Below are 22,674 nucleotides of genomic sequence, written 5' to 3'. Positions count from 1 at the left end.
TCCAATGATTAGAGAGATAAACAATATATGTTATTATGAACACACGCATGATTCAGAAGATGTAGAATGTTCAGTGTGTCTATGCAAAATAGAAGAAGGAGATGAGATTAGAGTATTGAGGTGTGACCATATGTATCATAGACATTGTTTGGACAAATGGATTGCTTTCAAGAACCACACTTGTCCTCTTTGTAGAGAATCATTGGGACCAAGAAGGGTCATTACTGAGTTTGGAGCTGAAGTCCTTTCATTTAATTTTTGTGCAATCCGTAGTGATAGAGATCGTGATGATTGGTGGATACGATAAGTAATATGGGCTTTATAGGCTTTGTATATCAACAATAAATTTACGTGAATTTTAACAGATTTGTTATATATGTAATGGTAGCTATCTTTTGAATTAGAGACTGGGAAAATTATTTTTTACTTAAGTAGATACCTTGTCCCTTAATTTAATAAACATTGTTTTTTAAGTCTGTTAACACTACAATAGATAATATATTTTCTAATTCGGTTTTTTAACCCAGAGAGATAAGAGATATTCATAAAGCGTATTAATTATGAGTGTTGATTGGTTCGGACAAATTCGAAACAAATCAGAATTCAAACTAAATTATGATATTTGGATCGGGTATTTTTTTAGTTTGAACAAAAACTGAACCAAATCAATGGAATCTGATATGAATTGATTCTAATAACGGATTTCTAAAAGGTTTTTTCTTCACCCACCTCCTAACCTTTTTGCCCACCCCTGGTGAATTTACCACAATACCCCTTGTTTCGGAAGTTCATTTCCGAAACTGTACTTTTTTTCTTAAAAAAGGTGTTTTCGGAAATGTATCTCCGAAAACGTGTTTTTTTTAATATAAAATATTGATTTCGGAGATGCATCTCCGAAATAAAGTTACTTTTCAGAAAATGTGGTGTTTCGGAAGTTCATCTCCGAACGCACCCCCCTTGGAGAATTCGGAAATGAACTTCCGAAAATATGTCTGGACAGAATAAAATGAAAAACAACAACAATTCGCTTTATTTAATCGGGTGAAGATTACAACGATAATATTACATAAAATTAAAGTTACATATTGTTGAACACGGGTAGGTGGGGATGAGAGAGTGGTGGGGAGAAAAAAAGGCTTCCAAATTTCAAAAGGTTTTTTTATTCTTTTAATAAAAATACGTACTACTGTAAGTAACAAATGACGGAGGAGGTGTAACCGGGGCCGGAACATATGACGGAGGAGGTGGATGTCCGGAGGAAGAAGAACCGGAGGTACGTCCACCGCAAGACAAAGGAGCCAATCAATGTAAGCTATAGTTTATCATTATCATCAGGGGACGTCATTACAAAAAATTGGGAAAAAAATCTTATTATTTTTAATCTTGATTTTTTAGAAATGACGTCCCCAGATGATAATGATAAACTATAGCTTACATTGATTGGCTCCTTTGTCTCGCGGTGGACGTACCTCCGGTTCTTCTTCCTCCGAACATCCACCTCCTCCGTCATATGTTCCGACCCCGGTTACCACTTCCAAAAACTAACATGATAAATCCAATACAAAAACACTGTGCGATACAATCCGAAATCAGAACAAAACAAAACAAAACACGTCAAACAAAACAAAAACATGTTATTCTGCCCGACGAGCGTTACAGAATACACATCAAACAAAATAAAAACACGTTATTCTTCCCGACGAGCGAACTCCTCCGAGTGAAGATAATTATACCAATCCTCATCCCACTCAGTATCAGAACCATCAGCGTTGATCACGCCTGAAGGCTGAGCCTGCACGTCCGAGCCATGGACCCCCAGGGGACGAGAAGCAGAACCAGTCAAAAGCTTCTTCTTCTCCTTCACCTCCTTCACCTCCTTCACCTTCTTCACCTCTTTCACCTCCTTCTTTGAAGAACCCTTTCTTCCCTTAGCGCCCTCTTTAGAAGACGCAGTCCTGCGTGCTGGTTGGTTGCCTGACATGTTCCTGTAAACAATTGAAAACGATTAATATGCATAGACAAAATAAAAAACAAAAAAATTTGAACTTCTGATACATTTCGGAAGTTCATTTCCGAAAACTAGGATGGAGGTGTTTTCGGAAATGAACTTCCGAAACACCCCTGCGATGGAGTTTTCTGCAACTTCCATGACAGACCCCTAAACCAAACTTCAAACCAAATCAAAATGCTTCTAAACAACATAAATACTACTAACAACCTAACCATATATCATTTATGCAATTAAAACCCTAAATAACATGCATTTGAATAATAGATCTAAAAATTTCAAAACTTACAAAGTGTTAGGATTGAGGGCTTTTGAATGTTGTTTAGCAGTGTGATTGGAGCCTTGATGCAGCTTTAGAATTCTGTTTGCACAAATTTTCGCCTTTGCCACTTTTTGTTTTGATTTAGGGTAAATGATTGGGGGAGGGGGAGTGTTTTGATAAATCTGCAGAAATCGCAGTATTTCGGAAATGAACTTCCGAAATAAGTCAATTTTTTCAAAAAAAGACGCTTTCGGAAATGAACTTCCGAAGCAGGGGTATTTTGGAATTTTCGCTGGGGGTGACCCCCATAGGGAGGTGGCCAAAGAAATTTTCTTTCTAAAATTCTTTCCGTGAGTCCGTCTATCCGAATCAACCATATTAATTCATATAATTTATACGATCATTATCATGGAAACTAGTATAAGATTTCAATTTCACGAAGAAAAAAATAAAATGTCATTTATGACATTCACAACTTATATGAAAAAATGGAAAAAAAATTAAGAATTTTATATTATTATGGAAAATTAGTTGATGTAAATTAGATACTACCTCTGTTCCAAAATAATTGTCGCATCTGATAAAATTATTTATCTCAAAATAATTGTCGCTTTCAGTTTCCGATGCAATTCTAATTTTTATCTTCCAATTTAATCCTCTAATTAATACTCTCGATTTATTATTCTCTCACTCTGCATTAATGATAATTCGATTACACCAATAGTAAATAAAAATATTTTGGTAAAAATACTATTCTCTCTTTCATTTATGACATTTTCTTAATCCGTGTGAAATTGACAACTATTTTGCACATTTGTTTTTAATGTATCCGCAATCTAACTCAAACCAACTCGTTGTGCAAATGTGCACATTCAATCCAAATCAATCTATATATTTTTGATCGATTTGAACACCAGATTCTCTCGAAATTGAACCAAACTGGTCCGCAAACACCCGTAAAATAAAATAAAGACCCTTTTATTTTATTTTAATTTTTAATTAAAAAATATGTAACATATTATCTCAGGTTTTATAATGTTCGAGAAGAAAGGTTTCTCACAAACAATGTTCGATTTTCAGTATCCCATATTTCCTTGGCAATGTTTCAATAGTCGCAACCGATGTTCTGCCGCCAGATGTGCAAGAAGAGGATTCTCTGAACTTGGATCCCATGATTGACCTCGATAAAGAAGAATTGGTGCCCACATCAAATCTAAAGGAGATCCAAGTCGGGCCCCAATATTTCCAAACTATCAAGTTAGGTACCTCCATGACTAAAATTTAAATGGAAGAATTGATGACCCTATTCAGAAGGAACTCTGATTTAATCTTGTGCGCCCCTTTAAACATGCTTGGTATAGATGCCAGGATGGTCTGCCACCTTCTCACTATAGATTTTGTCGTGAAGCATGTGGTACAAAGAAAGCGCAAAGTTAGGAATGAGAAGAGAAAGGTATCGCTGAAGAGGTTGAGATGTTAAAAATGCATGATTCATAACTAAGATCAAATATCCAACTTATCTAGATAACATGGTACTGGTTCGAATGGCATCAAATAAATGGCAGATGTGTGTCAATTTCAACAATTTGAATGCAACATGTTTTACATATCTATATTTGTTGCCCAGCATTGATCAAATTGTCAATGGATCCTCCGAATACATGACTGTAAGCTTCATGGATGTATACTTTGGTAATAACCAAATAAATATGGAACTTTTGGACGCGTCCAATACAGTGTTCATGTCCAACCATGGAAATTACTACTACAATGTCATGCCTTTTGGATTGAAAAACTCTGGCACCGCCTATCAAAGGCTAATGGATATGGTGTTCTCATACCAAATAGAATTCAAACTAGGGTCTACATTGATGATATGATTGTGAAAACACCTATAGAATAGAAGCCATTGGAAATACTTGGAAGACATCTTGAAGCCAGTCGAAATATACAACATTTGTATGAACCTGCCAAATGCTTATTTAAGGTTCATGCGAGAAAATTTAAGGGATTAATGCTAACAAGGAGACAGATCAAGGCAGATCCTGACAAGTGTTAGTCGATCAAAGACATGATAAGTCCCTCCAGTGTCAATGACGTTTGGCAGCTAACTGGGCGCTTGGCCTCCATATCACATTTTCTTTCTTGTGCAAGTGGTCAAGCATTCTACTTCATCGCCAATCTAAAGACGAAGAAGAAGAAGAAGAAGAAGAAGAAGAAGAAGACGTTTAAGTGGGCTAACATATGGGAATAGGTGTTCGCATCATGGAATGCCTTCTTGGAGATATCTCTCATTCTAACATGCCCTGATCCAGTCACGCCCATACACATGTATTTATTAGCCAATGTCAGAGAAATGAGCTATGTACTTCTCCAAGGAAAATATAAAGGGTATACATGCCTGTGAGTGCATTGAGATTACTAGATTATAATTATTTCCTTATTTGGAATTACTTTATTAAAGTCATTTCCTTATTGGCTTTGATCAAGAGTTTTGTGATTGGATTTCACCATTCTTCCCTCACCCAAATTTTCAATCATGGTCATTAAAAAATTATGGAATTTTTTCTTGTTCTAGGGGAGAGATGCAAGAAAATTACTTGTTTCACTTGTTGTTATCCATAGTTGAATAGGCACTAAGTAAAGAGTTATCTATATTGGTGTATCAGGATAAGTCGACATGCATATCATTTGTAAAGACAGTTATTCCTAGCCATTTTTTTGTTGATGACCTCATGATATGTTGCAAATCTACGAGGAAAAATTATCAAGTCATTAACCACCCCCTTCAAGAATAGCATCATAATTCAAGTAGGCACATAAGTCCCAACAAGTACAAACTTCATGGTGGAGCTTGTTCTGGCACTAGTTAAGCCACATTGGAAATATGAAGGTGGAGAAAAACACAAGAAGGGGGGATTGAATTGTGTTCTTTATCAAATTAAAATTCCCTTTCTTTAAATTCTTTCCTTTCTTCTATGTATCTCTTCTTCTGGATATGCTTTTGTGTTGCGGAAGCATGCTTGAAATGGAGTTGCATAACCAATGAGATGTTCATTTAAACTTCTTATGTTTTATCAGAACTTCTGACTTGCTCAATACAGTTCTGAATATGTTTACACGACTTAAACGGAGTTAAATGAATTGTACAGAAAGTAAAGAACACGTTTATTTTTATCCTAGTTCACCTTCTGAATAAGGCTACCTCTAGTCAAACCTGAATAGAGCCTGTCTGAAGGAAGTATTCCAACAATCAAATTCTTCTAGGTCAACGGCAGAGGGGTTTGGGACAAATCCAATTGTTTCAGCAATGGTTTCTTATGTTATGACAAAAGAAATTCCGCGAATGTTGGCTGTGATACTCAGGTTGTCATTACTGATGGATGCATTTACCCAGAAGGTTTTTACAAGATTTGTGAAGATTGGTCTGTTGAGAAGGATGACATATTTGTAACATCCTTGGGCAACCAGTAGCTCTGCCAGATGCTGGTTTATCTCAGCCAGCCCTATGAACTTTTCTTTGAGAATGGTGAGACATGGTTGGACATCCATTAGAGAGAAAAGATATGGTTGTGATGGCTCATGAATTTAGTTTTAGGAAAAGAGTTTGTTTCGAGGAGCAATGTATGGAAGTGTTAAGGAAAGAACAACTTAAAGGGGGTATAAATAATTGTAAGGAATGTTTTGAAAAAGGAAGTTTAGAATTAATTTAATCATTATTCGTATTTATTGATATTGATGGTTGGGAGGAGATTGCGTGATACGAAGAGATTTGAAACAGACTCCTAGGTTTTTAGACTTAGTAGCTTGACGGCATGCGTCTTTTCAGAAGATTTATGATATATGTTCATTAATCACATGTTTTTCTAGATGATCTTCTGTTGCAGAATGAACTCAGAGTTACATCTTAGATTTCCTTTGAACTTCTGGTCCATTGTTTTCTTGGCTCAGTTGATTCAGATTTTACACATAGTCCATTAAGGTTAATTCTTAAGAGATTAGAAAGGTCAGAGAGTTTAACAAATTATTCAAACTAAGCAAAGTAGGTAAACAACTTAAACAGATAACGATTCAATTAGACTAAACGAAATGCACAGATGAAGAAAACATAGAATCAAAACACTATCTATCCTCTAAACATATCCCCCTCAGACCTTAAAATCATATTCTTAGGACAGTTCTCTAATCCATCTTCAGAAATTCTTGTTTTGATGAGATCCAAGATTCCTTCCTGAAGGAAGATTTCAGACAGAATCCTTTCGTAGGGAATGTAGGACTTAAGACAGTTTCTGGATTCAGAGATGGAGTTCCAGAGATAAGAGAACAGGGTTTGTGGTAGATTTATGTGTAGGTCATTCATCATAATATAAATGAACTATAATCACCATATGTGAGAATATCTTGGTTGTCCCTTCTAGGAAGGAAATTTGTCAAAACAAGCTTAAACCAAGTCCTAGGAATGGTCAGAAGATCATTTGGATTAGTTGGCTTATATTCTGTTGATCCATTATGAAGGAGTTGCAGCATATCAGGTGTTATGAACTCAGTCTTATGAGAGTTAATAGTTATACCCATGTTTTCACATCCCGTTGCAGAGACAAAAGAGAAATAGTTAATGGAGATTGGAATATCAAATATGAAGGATTTGATGGAGTTATCTTCGGGGTTGAGAGATGCATGTTTCTAGACGTCTTTTGTAACGACCATTTTTCTTTAATTATTTATTTATGTGAATTAATTGTGCATTATGTGTTGATTATATGTTTAATTGATTTTATGTTGTTTTATTTGGGAATGGTTAGTAATAATATAAGATAGTAAGTGTTGTTGATAATTGGGCCTAAGTCGGTATTAGTAAGTGAGGGGTGTTAGTTAGAGCCCATTAGTAATTTAAGATAGTAAGGGTTCAACTAAAACAAGGGTTTTAGATAAAATAGAAATTAGAAGTTCATTTTGGGGTTTTGGTGAAAGAAGAGAAGAGTAGAGTGAAGAGAAAGAGGGGAATCTCAAGGTTGAAGCTAGAGTTGTCTTCAATCCAAACCTAAGGTAAGGGTGGGATTCTTTCATGCTAAAGGGATGTATGATGATGTTTTGGGTGGGATTTAATTGTATGTTGCATCCATGGAAGTTGTGTAGAAATTGAATAGAGATTGTTAGGGTTTATGTTAAACTTCTATGTGATTGTGAATCTAAGCATGATTGAAGATGTATTGATGTTAGAAGACACATAATAGATGTTATAATTGTGTCTATAACATGTATTCCATTGATTTTCGTGGTGTTTGATGTTTTCCAACTTGATTGGGTTGAGTTTAGGGGTTTTGGGATGGGTTTCGTATGCTGTTTTCTGTGTTTGGGGTTTTCTGAAAATCGCCAGTTCGCGCCGCGAACCCTTGGCAGAAACTTTGGAAGTTCTGAATCTGCTCAGTTCACGCCACGAACCCTTGTGCGCGCCGCGAACTGCTGGGCAAAAAGTTGGGAATTTTTGGATTCGCTCAGTTCGCGCCGCGACCTCCTGTTGGCGCCGCGAACCCTGTTTTGCAGAATTTTTCCTAAACTTTGAAATGATGTATCTTTTGAACCGTAACTCCTTTTTAAGTGCCGTTTGAACCTACGTGAAGCCCTAATTGATGTCTTTCCATTGAATATGATTAGTGTAACTTTGAATACTCTTGGAATCTTCTTGCATTGGATTTTGTTGACATTGGATATCCGGAATTGATTATGTCGTTTAAGTTGATCATGTCGTTTACGTGGACTGTGTTGTTCGAGTCGATTATGTCGTTAAGTGTGATTGTGAATGTGCATCATTGAGTCACATTCATTGCATTGTTTGAGACGGCCCTAGTGGCAAATGTTTGAGACGGCCCTTGTGGCGAATGTTTGAGACGGCCCAATGGCAATTGTTTGAGACGGGAGTTTTACTCCAATGGTACCACATGCATTTGCATTGTTCGAGTTGCATAAGTAAAGTCGCGTGATGAGTCGTATTTGAATATTTGTGTGTGCATAACATGAATGTTATCTGGTGTCGATTTGATGGTTGTTTCGTTGAGCATATGTGATAAATGACTATGTATGCCCTAATTGAGATTGATATTATTGTTGTCGGTAAGATGTTGAGTGATGTAAATAGTAGTAAGTGATATATGTTGAGAGGTGGTGACCGATGTATGATTATTTCTTCGCTTTGAATATTATCATACGCTTCTTTATAATGAATGATATCTCACCCCTTCTGTTTGAATGTTGCCCTCCGTTGGTAACGTGCAGGTAATGACGCGGAGTAGTCGTGTACCTATAGCTCGAGTCGGTGTGTGTCAATGCTCTGATACGTAGCACTCGGGGAACGTTGGATTACTTTTTTACGTCTTGTTTCTTGTGTTTATCCTTGTTGAACTTTGTCCTTATGTTATGCTAAGACTTGTTAGATGTATTTAGCCGTGTTTGGCCTTGACCTCATGAGTTGTATTGTTGTTGACTTATGATTTTCCGCTGCGATGCAAGTACTTAATTTGATGGCAATGATTAAAGATTTCGATATTGTTCTCCTACATGTGTGCTATGTATCTAAGTGATTGAGCATGATATATGTATGCGGTGATTTTGTTGTTAAATGTGACGCTCCGAATCGTTATGTTCTATTTTCTTGAAATTTTGTACTCTGATATTCCTCTTTATTGCGGGGTAGATTTGGGGTGTTACATCTTTAACTAGATTGTCATAGATAGGTTTGTTCAGCATCGAGAGATATCTTGATCATCCTTGAATGTTGACAACTCTTGTGAGACTGTATGCAAAAGGTGTTTCAACAACTGATACTTCTACTTGGTTTTCTGAGATAACTTCAGGAAGGTTTTGGTTTCCTAGATAGCTTAGTGGAGGCATACTTAGGAGGGAGTGATTTTCTGAGATAACTTGTATCTATGTAGGTACTAATATCACAAAAGGAGTTGAGTTATTAAAGGTGAGACAGATAAGTAAATAAGGTGGTTAAGCTATGTTATCGAGGGAAAGTGGGAGATTATGAGCATGCAAGAACAGACAAAAGATACTGACATACATTAGTGTTAGATACAGAGTTTAGATTTAGCCAATAAATGCGAAAATGAATGCACTAAGTAAAGTTAACTCAAGGATGCTACGCATGCATGGAGAGTATGACAAGTAGTAGAGTAGGCAATAACTAATGCTAAACATGCAGAAGAGATTTATGTACATAATTAATAAACTCATTTTAAAGTCAGTAGAATTATAAAAGAGAGAGTTTTAGAAAGATCTGACCGTATTGAAGATAACTTTTCTTCTGTCTTTCATGAGAGAGTATCTTCTTGAGTAGAAGTTATGCCTTTCCGTGCTTTAAAGACTTAGCTTCACAATCTTGTTCTACCTTGTCTTCTTTCTCTGATTAGATTCTGATGAGTTGAAGTTGACAATCTTGGAACAGATTAGCTAAGCTTTTGATCTTGAATGTCTTCATTTAAATATATTTCCATTAAGCACACATTCTTCTCTCTGATGTCTTGAGCATCTTGTGAAACTTTTGATGTTGATCCACAAAACTCCTTCAGATATGTAGCTGATGTGCACATAGTTTTGAGATCTTTGCCTTGACATCTAATTATACTGAGTGTTGGAATATGACGTTGATCTTCTGCTCAGTGTGGTTTTTCTCCTTCTGGATCTCTCTACACGGTTAAGTGTTTGATCTTGAGATCAATACAGAGCCAAGCTCTGATACCAATTGAAGGTGGAGAAAAACACGAGAAAGGGGGGATTGAATTGTGTTCTTTATCAGATTAAAATTCCCTTTCTTTAAATTCTTTCCTCTCTTCTTTGTATCTCTTCTTCTGGATATGCTTTTGTGTTGCGGAAGCATGCTTGGAATAGAGTTGCATAACCAATGAGATGTTCATTTAAACTTTTGATGTTTTATCATAACTTCTGACTTGCTCAGTACAGTTCTGAATATGTTTACACGACTTGAATGGAGTTAAATGAATTGTACAGAAAGTAAAGAACACGTTTATTTTTATCCTGGTTCACCTTCTGAATAAGGCTACCTCTAGTCCACCTCTTCAGGTGATTTGCCTCTCAACAGAGGTCTTAATCCACTATAACCAAACTTGATTACATCTGCACGATCCTCCGTCGTGACTAACAACCTGCACAGCCAACTGCTGTGACTAACCTTCCACAAGCTACCCATGAGTGACTAACCCCTAGACGACTGAATCGTTCAGTGATCCCATCTGGATATAACGTTTATCAATCTAGTAACCTGCACAGCTACCTGCTGTGACTAACTCCAATGAACTATTCAGTAATCTCCACGAGATATAACATTCATTGACTCCTGTACTTCACACCATCACTTGGTCTCCAAGAGAATTTCCACAATGACCGCAACCACTGTCTTCTTAAGCATCAGACCTTCACTCGGTCACTTAAGGCATCATCACCAATTCTTTTCAAAATTGTTCTACTGGAGATTACAGATGTGCTTCTTATTCAAGCATATTTTCTCCTAATCTAAGTACAAATGTTTACGACACACTGACTAGAAGTCACTTCTAGTGCCTAAACAATCTTTCAGAAGTTTCCTAAGATATTACACACTCTGAGCAACAACTCTATGTGTTTTACAGTTAAATACAAGAATTAAATATCTTGCAGTCTTCTTTTCTTCAACTTCTGGATGAGATCTTTGCATGTCTGTTGGTAAGCAGAATATGAGCATCAACTCCAAATGTTAAGTGCTTCTTCATGCTGATCTTTGTCTTCAAATATTCTTAAGCTGATTTAGAGCAACAGCTCTATTGTTGATTGATTTTGATTAGATATTCATATTCTGAAAGCAGATTTAGAATGACAGCTCTATTTTGAGATGCTTCTTCAGGTTATCTTCATCTTCTTTTGAAAGCAGATTAAGAGCAGCAGCTCTTGTATTAATTGTTTCTTTCAGTTTGGTCTTTTCTAATCAGAGTAAGGAGATTAGAGCTTCAGCTCTTGAAATTAATTCCTTCTTGTAATACCATTTTCATTCCCTCTTTAAGCAGATTTAGAGCACCAGCTCTATATTGAATTGCTTCTTCCAATGCTTGTCTCCTTCTTGAATACTGATCATGAAGCTTGTTACAGCTGATAACATATTTAATGATCATAAGCAAACATGAAACACTTCTTCGAGCAACAACTCAGTGTATTCAGTTTCTCAAGTCATTCTATGTGAACAATGGATGAATTGATCAAGTATTAGTGGACTTTTGATAACTCCAGCAGAAAATACTACTAAACAACGAAGATTTCTTCTTTAATTCTTCTATGATTTCTTCACATAGGCTTATGATTAGTGTATGACAACACTATGAATTGATTCATCACATATTGAGTATATGTTGCCTCTTGTGTAACTTCTGAAGCATGGTTTCTTGTAGTTTCTTTTATGCTTTCATGCTCAGCTTCTCTCTACAGATTTTCTCTAAAGGTTTTTCTTTTTCAGCACTCTGTAGTTGCACCATGGATACACACTTGATGCACTTTGGGTGTACAAATGGACACACTTAAATTCGAAGTTTGATCTCTCTCTCTCTATATATATATATATATATATATATATATATATATATATATATATATATATATATATATAGTTTGATGAGTTACCGTTGGAATCTAGCCGTTGAGATTTGTTTGAAAATTGCTTTGAATGCTTTGTCTCAGTTGAATCATGAATGACAAGTGTTGTTTACTGCAGAGCCTTATCCCTAGAGTGATGATAGTTGGTAGCGTGTTTTTCTTGGTTTAGGTTGCTTCTCCAACGCGCTGCATGTGGCTTGCTTTTTCAATCAACCTTGGGAGTTTTTCCATTTTATTGTTGCAACCATTTTGCTAATGATGATGTTTGTAATGGTTCTCCCTTAAATTCTGAGACTTTGTTTTTCTCTTTTCAAGACTGTTTCTATATGGTAGCTTGTCTTTTTGTACTTTATGGACCAATAATAGATGTCATGCGTTTGTCTCTTCTTTTGATCAAAGCTAGTTGTCCTTGAAGCTTTGAATCTTTTGACTACTGAGTTATGAGTGTCTTTTGTAGATGTTGCTGTAGACGATGATGTTGCTTGTGCTCTTGACAGAACTTATTATTTTGTGTGATGACTTGATCTTCTGTCTTCACTTGTTGAGTTTCTGCGTTGTAACTTCAGAACTTTTGATGTTGCAAGACTTCTTGTAGCTGATTTTTGTTGTTCATTTTCTTTGAAGCTTCTGTTGTACTTTCTGATTGAGTTGTTGTGTATGTTGTAAAGGACTTTGACACTGTATCTGCACACTCAATGAAATCATTAGTAATAAAAATTTTACTCACAAAATATACGTTTGTTATCATCAAAACTAGATTCTGAACATAGATTCTCAATCTTGTTCTAACAAGATATACTTGGATTCGTTGTAGGACTATGGGTGTAAGCGAATCAGACAATATTGATCAAACTGAAAAATCCAAAAAAAATTAAACCAAAAAAATCAAACGGGTATATTTCTTTTTGGTTCAAAAACTAAAATGAACCAATAAAAATTGAACGTGTTTGGTTCGATTCTCGATTTTTATTTTTAACAACTGCAAACTCATTAAACTGAACTAGTTATAATCATCTCGTGTTTAGAGCCCATGAATATTTAGCCAAACACAACACAACATGTGTGTGTTAATTCCCTTCACTTCCTCCCTTAATAAATTAGAACAAACCCTAAGATAAGATTTGTTGCTAACCATAAACCCTAAGTTTCACCATTCACCGTCTCTATTCTAGTCGCCTCCATCGTTCCATTCACCACCACTATTCAGATAATCTCTTTTATAGTTATCATTTTTGTATTTTATATTTTATTGGTTAATTTTTTCTCTCTTTTTATGTCTATCCATATTTTTTCTCTTTTTTTCATCTTTGAAAATGAATTAGAATTTTATTTTGATTGTATTTTTAATTTAATGATGAATTTAATTTCAAAATGGTAGTATTTGTAATTGATGACAAACTATCATAATTTTAAATATGTAGTAGAAATATATATATTTATTAGATGTAAACTATCAATATTTTGAATATGTTGTATGAACTTATTTAATTTCACAATGAATATATTTGTACTTGATGGTTAAGTATCATCACTTTTAGTATGTTTAATGGATTTATTAAATTTTGAGTATATTGTATGGACTTATTTAATTTAACTAGTGGGATATCTGTGCGTTCGCAAGGGTACTGGTGTGTTACGCGCGTTTGCAAGAGTATTGTATGGACTTATTTTGATTTATATATGATCAATAATATATAGTTCATTTCTTTCATATACTATCTTAAAAAATATTATATATTAAATTAAAAATAATTTCAAATTAAAAATATTAGTAACATAAATAATTAAAAAATATCACCAGAGTTTCTATAAATATCTGATGATGCCACCTCCATTTAGATTCAGATCCACGACCATATTCCAATTTTCACACTGTAGCAACATGTGGGCACTTACCAAGAGTATTCCATAAAATATAGTCCCCAAAAGTAACATGGGCAAAGAAATAGTACAAGACAATGAATATATATCATTGACACAAGAAGAATTAGAAAATTTTGGGTTTCCTTAAAATATGAATCACCGATCTTACAGAGACAAAAAACAAACAAATACTTGAGTTAAAAACTCGACCGGTTCTTTTACAGCTGGATAGATGCTTAACTGCAAAGTACACATATAATCAGACAGACATCAAAAGGATGATGACTCCTATAATTATGAATTTGTGATTACTTTAACAAAATTATATGGATTTTAATTCTGTCTAAAATAAGAGTTTCAGCCAAAAGTCTATAATTATGAATTTGTGATTACTTTAACAAAATTATATGGATTTTAATTCTGTCTAAAATAAGAGTTTCAGCCAAAAGTGAAAGAGACTCGCAGATTTCGAATCAATGGAAATTCCATATACTGATGCCCCGACAATCTTGAATGATACCTGTATGATAAGTATAAATCTATATAAGAAATCCAATTTGTCACGGAATCGGGACTTTAACGTGCATTCAACATATATAATTACTACACGCGGAAAGATAACAGTTAATACTCTAAGCATCAAGCAGCTAACACAAGAAAGTAACAGATTATAATGACATAATAAACTAATGAAAAACGAAAAGAAAATAATCAAACAGATTTCGGTTAACAAAGAAATGTAAAATTTCATAATATATTATAAAAATGGGGAGGCATGTACTTTAGCATAATTGTATGCTAGCCAGCAAAATAGCTCCTCTAAATAAACAAGACGAAGATCCTTGTTCATTTTATCCATCAAAATTTCTTCATTGACCATGTTGCTAGCATTTTCTGCCTCGTTATCACTATCCTCGTTAACAATCGTTCCAAAAGGTGGTCTAGAGGAAGGCACCACTTGGTGTTTTTATGGTGCAAACTTGACTGTTCCTGGGAATGTCAGTTCAATACTTTTTCCACTCAGTCCCCGTTCACTTGTCACGATTTTCCATTCAATAGAGTGGTCTGAAGTTGAAACGGTTCCCATGGAAAGAGTGTCATCTAAGGAAATAATCTTCCTCCTAGGAAATGGCATAGTCACAGTACATAACTCCATTGTCAAAGGAGACTTGTAACCTTCCATTAGTTGTAACTTGAATAGAAATGCACATTTGTCCTCAGAAACCATTGACAACTGATAAGAATCCCTTTACAAGAGGTCCAAGAGCACAAGTTTCTTGATAACGCACCAACACAAAATTACCTAACGGCGGAGAAAACACCACCCCTGCTTATCTGGACCTTGGTTTGAAACTTGGGCACAAGGATGGTATAATGAAACCTCAATGTTTGCGGTGTTTAATCCTATTAAGGGAAATGATACATCTGGCAACCCTTCCAGATCAGCTCTCCAGTTAATTTGACTAGAAACTGATATATTGTCCAGAATCTCATCTCTGTCATACAGAGCTGCATGAAGAATCTCATGAGTCGTAAACAACATTCTTTGCTTTTCTTTGAATAGATATGGCTTCCATGCTGGTTGTTTGTGGTCTGTTGGGGCCAAATCTGAAGCAGAAAATTCATTCTCCTTGATGGTAAAAATATTGGAATAATTAAGGTCCAAGGGTATGCATGTATATAAAATATACACCGATGGAATAAATTTGCAAGCAACAGGTAATTTCAAGCTTAAACTGTAAAACAACAACAAAAATATGAGATAGGGAATACCACAATAAAAGGTACCGACCAAAGGGCATTGAACTACTGATAAATGTTTTGAGTGCATCTTTGTCTAAAGGCCTAGATCCCATTTTCGGAGTATCAGTTGTGATAGATCCTTGTCCAACTGTTCCCATAGGAGAGGAAGAAGCAACTAGCGGGGATACAGGTTTGGCCCGGGATGATATGCCCTTACTACTAGTTAATAAATCAAACAGTCCACCAACAGAGAGAGTTGCAGCTATGATTACTTCAGGTTCTACTATATCACCGGTAATTATGTCACCAATAGCAGATATATCGCAAACCTGAATGAAGAAGAAAAACCATGTTATCATAAAGTTCGGCGAGACGATTCATTTTTCCTAATAGCTTGTATTTATGTAACATCAATTGACAAAAATATGGAACACAAGTACACAGTAACTTGCAAGCTCCAGCCATGTTGTACACAATTTCAATGTCATGCAATTTGCAGTAGCATATGACAATTCAACAACTGGAAACATCTGAGACATACAAAAATATTATAGTTTCAATGAGACCCTAACTTAAAATCAACCAAACAGAACTCTATTTCCCGAACCTGCATAGAGAGTTAAATTGTAAAAATTGGATATAGTAAACAATGAAAATAAAGTTCAAAATAGTCGTAGCAATCCCATATGTCGGAGCAATGCTTCTCTTGTGCAACACTGATGTAGCATCAACAACCATGATAATACCACACCGCCAGCTTGCTGACAATAACAAAAGAAAGTTGGGAACGGTAAAAAAACAAAATTAGTTTTTATATTTTAAATGGTTTTTTATTATCCTTTAAATTTATTTGGTGTGTTCAAAAAGGAAGAAATCTAGCACGAAAAAGAGACACTAAAGCAAACAATATACCTTATTTTGAGCACTTGTTGATCTTTCTCTTGTAGTTTACAAATCACTACTGAAACCATAGCCATAGTAATTGAGAATCAGGCTTAAAACATATTTGTATATTGAAGGTCCATAAAAAAACAATTTTATATGATTAGAAAATTAAGATGAACAAAACCTTACAATCAAGGGGAGTAATCCCCTTTTTCTTCCTCTTTTGTGAATTCAATTGTGTTAGATTTCGTTTCCTCTATGTTACTGGTAGTGGCATTGTTCACCACCGCATTTAACGGAGATCTGGCTCTCCCCCATCTTCTCAGCTTCGCTTTCAATACTTAGACTCTTGTTTGTGGTGATTTCTTTGGAACTACCCTTTTTCTAAATTCAGAAAACAATTAAACTCACTTGTTCATTCGATGCACCGATCAATTCGGCATTTGAATTGAAGTTACAAAATCAGCGGATGTTGTTTAATTAATATATTTTTCGACAGAATTTTCCAACTACATCAGAATCTAAGATGAGATTAGTTTACTGCGATAATGCAATTTCATTTATCCCCAATTGCATCAGAATCTGACGTGGCATTTGGTCATACGCGTGGCCACGTGAGTTGGCACACATTCATCTTCAAGTTCATTAAAATTTTGAATGGAGTTCCCCCAACTCTGCAGTGTAAAACAGAGGCCGCCTCCTCCAACCAATCCTCATTAATGTTTGTTCCAATTAAGGAGCTCTTGTGAAAGTAAACTTCCCCGACACTAGTTCAAATAGTTGTAATGTTGTTTTAATTGCCCAAATATTGCTCCATCTTTTCTTTTCTCCAATGATTGTATCGTCTGTATATTGGATATTAGAGACTCTAACTTTTTCGCTTCCAAACTCCAATCTTTCGAATAGCCCCTTCTTCACGCTTTTTTTTAAACCCTTTTTTACACTTTACAATTGAATGGATGACATTTTATCATATCAATATTTATTTTTTTCGTTTATTTTAAAAAAAATTGTCATGTCAATAAATTAGCACTAACTATTTTTAATCAATATATACTTTTTAAAAATAATAATAATCAAATACACTCATTTGTCTTATTACTCAATATATTTGCCGACACTCTTATCCACTAATAGACTCTCAACATTCAACGCTCTTCATCAACGTCCCTTCATCTATCCCACAAGCATAGCATTAATGGTCTAAATTAAGTCTTATAAAAATCATTTTAATGTTTTACTAAAGTTTTATGTAAGTTTTTCCTAACAACTAAAAATACACATTTATCTTTTTAGAGTGTGTTTCTCTTTGTTAAATAGCCGGAAAATCAGGATAACATATTACGTGGCGACTCAACAATAAAGCCATATGTATGATTACAAAAATTGAAAGAACGGGACCCACAAATTTGACTTTACTACAACCACGATAATTTCGCGCTGTCCCATTTTTCTCACATCATAAAACAGAACAAAGAGTGTCTGAAATAGATAGCATTAACAATGTCGACACTGAAAGTTCCTCATTCTCCTCCATCTGTCTCCGATGACGTTGAGCAGCTCCGCAAAGCCTTTTCAGGTTATTCCACCTTTTATCACAGTCCTCTTCTTCATATCATGGTGGTTCGATCCATGTATATTAATATTATTACTGCAGAATTGTATTAATATTAACCATCTTATGTCGATTTAGATCTTACTGTCTTGATCGTTTATTTTGATCCGATCGTCCAGATCGGTGAATTTGTCGCACTGCACAATAAGATTTCGTGCAGTGCGACAAAGTGGTTCGGTTGATGTACTGTTTTTTCATTTGTGTTTGAGGATCGGGTGTTATTATGTTTTTCTGGTTTGATGTGAATTGAATTTCTAATTGATGGATTTTGATTTTTTTTTTTAATAGGTTGGGGGACTAATGAAGATTTGATTATATCGATCTTGGGACATAGGAATGCTAGTCAGAGGAAGGTTATCAGAGAAACTTATGCTCAGACTTTTGGAGAAGATCTCCTTAAGGCCTTGGACAAAGAACTTACTAGTGACTTTGAGGTTAGTTAAGGGATAGAGATTTTGTTTTGGTCTTTGATCCTCCAATATTTTTTTCTCTCATGGGTTGTTAGTCTCAAGATTGATAGGAAAAGGTTAGATAAGAAATTTTTAAATTTAAATGGATTGATTTAGACTTTATGATCGATCAAGATCTTTGGTCGGTGTCTGTCAGACACCAACACTGACACTGTGTGATTACGTTCAATTTATTTATTTATCAAATTACTACTAGTGTTGACATGTAAGTGTCTGTGTCCGGTGTTAGCGTTTGTGTCTGTGCTTCATAGATTAAGATATTACTATCTCATTTGATCTATATATATAGTTAGATGAGCTCATATAAGCGATTGTGAAACACATTGATTATTTAGTTGAAACCTGGCTATAGGACAAGGAAGATGTCACTGTAATTAAGGGGGAAGCATGATGTCAACGTGTTCGGTAATGAAAGCTTATAAGAAAACTGTTTTATAATGAGAATAATATGCTCATTGAATTTTCTCCTTGCAGAGGCTGGTCCATCTTTGGGCGCTTGAATCTGCGGAACGTGATGCTTTTTTGGCGAACGAAGCAACGAAAAAATGGACATCAAGCAATCAAGTTCTGGTGGAAATAGCTTGCACCAGATCTTCTGATCAGTTGTTTTCTGCAAAGAAGGCTTATCATGTTCTTTATAAGAAGTCTCTTGAGGAAGATGTTGCTCATCACACAACCGGAGACTACCGTAAGGTACTACTGATTCTCGATCATAAACTTGTTAGTTATAAGCTGAAACAAACATTGAGGACTACGATTGCGCGCTTGTCCGTTCTTGAACTAAAATTTTATTTTATATGTGTGATTTAAGATTTATTTTTGTTGGTATAGCTCCTATTACCTCTGGTTAGTGCTCACCGCTATGAAGGAGATGAAGTCAACTTGACTATAGCAAAATCTGAGGCAAAGATACTTCACGAAAAGATTTCAAAAAAGGCTTATAACGACGACGATCTCATTAGGATTCTGGCCACAAGGAGCAAGGCACAAGTTAATGCTACTTTGAATCACTACAAAGATGCATTTGGAAAAGACATAAACAAGGTTAGTAGAGTACTAGGTCTCACACTTTTCTTGTTTTATAAACCCTGATTAAGAATAACTGTATTTATTAATCTTGGACACAATTCGGTAGGACCTGAAAGAAGATCCGAAAGACGAGTTTCTGTCATTGCTGAGATCAACTGTCAAGTGCTTGACTCGTCCTGAGAAGTACTTTGCGAAGATAGTTCGTCTGTCGATCAATAAGCGAGGAACGGATGAAGGGGCTCTTACAAGAGTTGTGGCAACAAGAGCTGAAATTGACTTGAAAATTGTGGCTGATGAGTATCAGAGAAGGGACAGTGTCCCTCTTGATCGTGCCATTGTTAAGGACACCACTGGTGACTATGAGAAAATGCTTTTGGCACTCTTAGGACATGATGATGCTTGAGATACATGTTGGTATGTGTTTGTGTGTGTGTTTTTTTTCCCTTTTGAGACAGGTACTATGTGGTTTTATAAGCTGTGTTTTCAGCATGGTTGTTTTTCCTTTGTGTTTTTGTGATTTTGGAAGTATAATTTGAATTGTCATGCAATAATGTATCTTTTGTAACGCACTATAGTGACCTTATGGTTACTTTTTCCAAGTTTAATATATTTATATATATAGACAATAAGTGGTTGTGTTGTGTGTGCAATTGTTTCTGTCATCTGTCACCTAGCATTAAGGTTGTGTATGGGTTTTGGTTTTGAAAGAAGGATTTGATTCCCAAGCAATTCAATTTAGAATTTAAACTGAATAATGTCGACTATTAGTTCCACCCTCTAACAATAAGTGTGCTCGTGTGGTTGTTAAAAAAAAATATTACTATATGTGTTAGTTTTAATAATAAAATTAATACTACATCTGTTCCTTTTTATAAGAGACAAATGACTTTTTAGGTTGATTGAATAACTAATGTATTTGGTCTGTTTATAGACTAGATACATTGATTATTTAATGTACCTAAAAAGCAAGTTGTCTCTTATAAAAAGGAACGGAGGTAGTATCATTTATTAAAATATCATTATTTATTATAGGTAATGGAGTAGTTAAAAAGCGTAAAAGTTAATAAATAGGATATAGAAAAAAAATAATAAATGTTATATTGATATTTAAAAGAAACATTTATTTTGAGACATAAAAAAAATACAAATAAGACACTTATTAAAGGAGTAGTTAATTAACATTTTAGAAGTAAATATTATTAAAACAACATTTCATTTAGAAACCAATTTAAAACTTTTACAACTTTGCTTATTATAGAAGTTTCAAATTCCAAAAAGAAGAGGAAGGAAGATACTTATTTTTAATTAATTTTATTACACATTTATGATTAATATTTTATGAATGCTGCAATTTTATTTAACTATTAGTTCTTGATGATATGAAAAAGATGACATATGAATATTCAAAACGTGTAATGTTAGATTTTAATGAAAAAGTTGTGGTTTCCAAAGGCGGGGACGGATGGAGAAATTCGTTCCCAAAATGAGTATAGTTTTAACAAATAAATTTAACAATTGAAAAGTAATAATTAAAGAATATAATTGAAAAAATTATAATCATTATTATATTTAAAAATAAAAATGATATCTATTTTGAAACAAATTTTATTTGTTAAAACAACATTCATTTAGAAACCAATTTAAAACTTTGACATATAATTTGATAATAAATAATCATTATAATTTATTAAGTGTGACCGGAATTTGATTTTAATAAAATGTCAATTAATTACCGACGTATTTTCTGCTAAATCATACATAAATTTTAATAATTGTAAGAAAGTTAATTAGTTATTGGATTACAATGTAAAAGTTAGTTATTTATTCGATTATAATGTAAAATTATGTTACACGGTACATATGAATTAAACTCAACAAATTTATTTTGGTTAAAATTAAATTGAACATAACCAAAAAGATTACTTTGACCAATTTATATTTATATGATATTTATTTTGTACTTGTATCTCAATATATAACTGATTTTATTTGGACATTACTTTTCTCATGTTTAGAAGTGTAAAATCACTCTGGCTTTGTATAGTAAGGCATAATTTTGAGCTTACGTCTTATAGTTTATAGTTTATAAGCTCATGATAATTTAGACCTGTTTGATAAAAATCTTTTCATCACTAGCTTATAGTTTATTTTACTAACTTATAGCTTATTTTCCAGACATTATTTCAAATAGTATTTTAGCTTATAGTTTATAGCTTATCATTTTTTCTTCCTTTTTTATCCTTATTATTGTAGCATAAACTCATTTTTATCCTTTATAATTTATTTCAATTTCAAATTAAATAATTATGTATTAAATATTTTTTTATGTCATTTTACATTTATAAGTTACTTAAACCGCTAATTTTACCAAACATCTCAATTAACTTATCAGTTATCAGTCTTAACCATCAGTCATAAGCTATAAGCTATCAGTCATCAGTCATTAGCTATAAGCTATAAACTATAAGCTATCAGCTAGCTTATCAGTCAACCGCTATTTTTACCAAACAGACCCTCTATATAAACTCAAAATTATCCTTCATTAATTCGAAAGTATATTTCTAGACGTACTCATACATCAAATTCATTCGTAAGTGAGTTACACCCTAATTTTATCAGAAATGAGTTCGGAGATATTTCTCCATAATAACTCCATATGCACATCCCTTCGTAACTTAGTCACATCATTTTCTTGCCAAGATTTAGTCTGGAGATGCATCTACGTAAAGGTTACAAAAGTATACTTTCGTAATCATCCTTTGGACAGTAAAATTTGATATTTTTAAAAAATACACTGATATAATAGGTCATGTATAATAAATAGGGTTAAGTATGTTTTTAGTCCCTATAAATATCTCAAATTTCATTTTTAGTCTCTTTTAAAAAATTGACATATTTTAGCCCTTATAAATTTTTATGCATACAATTTTAGTCCCTGCAAGTTTTAAAAATTTTAAAAAACTGTTTAATTACCCTTAAATTTTTAAATTTTTGAATAATTTTTTTCATACGTATTTAGAATACTATAAAATATTTCTTTACCAAATTATATAATTTTTTAAATGGGAAGAATTAAATATGAATTTTTTAAATTTTAAACAATAATGATAAAAGCAATGCAAATCTCGACTTAGAAATCAAATTTTGAGTTCCTTTTTTT

At 34.0% G+C, this 22,674-nt stretch overlaps 1 protein-coding gene and 1 pseudogene across 1 annotated transcript; one reads left to right on the top strand and one right to left on the bottom strand.

The window, feature by feature from the left end:
* Positions 1-13,776: 13,776 nt before the first annotated feature.
* On the bottom strand, positions 13,777-16,492 carry LOC131619159 (AP-5 complex subunit mu-like; annotated as a pseudogene).
* A 1,334-nt stretch (positions 16,493-17,826) lies between these two features.
* On the top strand, positions 17,827-20,154 carry LOC131620629 (annexin Gh1-like). Its single transcript, XM_058891761.1, has 5 exons — positions 17,827-17,979; positions 18,304-18,449; positions 18,960-19,178; positions 19,317-19,529; positions 19,621-20,154. Exons 1-5 carry the CDS (start codon positions 17,904-17,906, stop codon positions 19,915-19,917), a joined length of 951 nt encoding a protein of 316 aa, XP_058747744.1. The 5' UTR covers positions 17,827-17,903; the 3' UTR covers positions 19,918-20,154.
* The last annotated feature ends 2,520 nt before the right edge of the window (positions 20,155-22,674 follow it).

The sequence above is a fragment of the Vicia villosa genome, linkage group LG7, assembly GCF_029867415.1.
Source record: "Vicia villosa cultivar HV-30 ecotype Madison, WI linkage group LG7, Vvil1.0, whole genome shotgun sequence".
NCBI classification, from domain to species: domain Eukaryota; kingdom Viridiplantae; phylum Streptophyta; class Magnoliopsida; order Fabales; family Fabaceae; genus Vicia; species Vicia villosa.
The sequence above is the reverse complement of the archived record's forward strand: the minus strand, read 5'-3'. Positions and strand labels throughout refer to the sequence as shown.

Bases quoted from the DNA above. Each gene is read 5' to 3' on its own strand.
- LOC131620629 (XM_058891761.1), top strand. From the start codon at position 17,904: ATGTCGACACTGAAAGTTCCTCATTCTCCTCCATCTGTCTCCGATGAC. The intron at 17,980-18,303 runs GTTATTCCACCT...TTTTTTTAATAG, and splicing joins GCTCCGCAAAGCCTTTTCAG to GTTGGGGGACTAATGAAGAT. The intron at 19,530-19,620 runs GTTAGTAGAGTA...ACAATTCGGTAG, and splicing joins TTGGAAAAGACATAAACAAG to GACCTGAAAGAAGATCCGAA.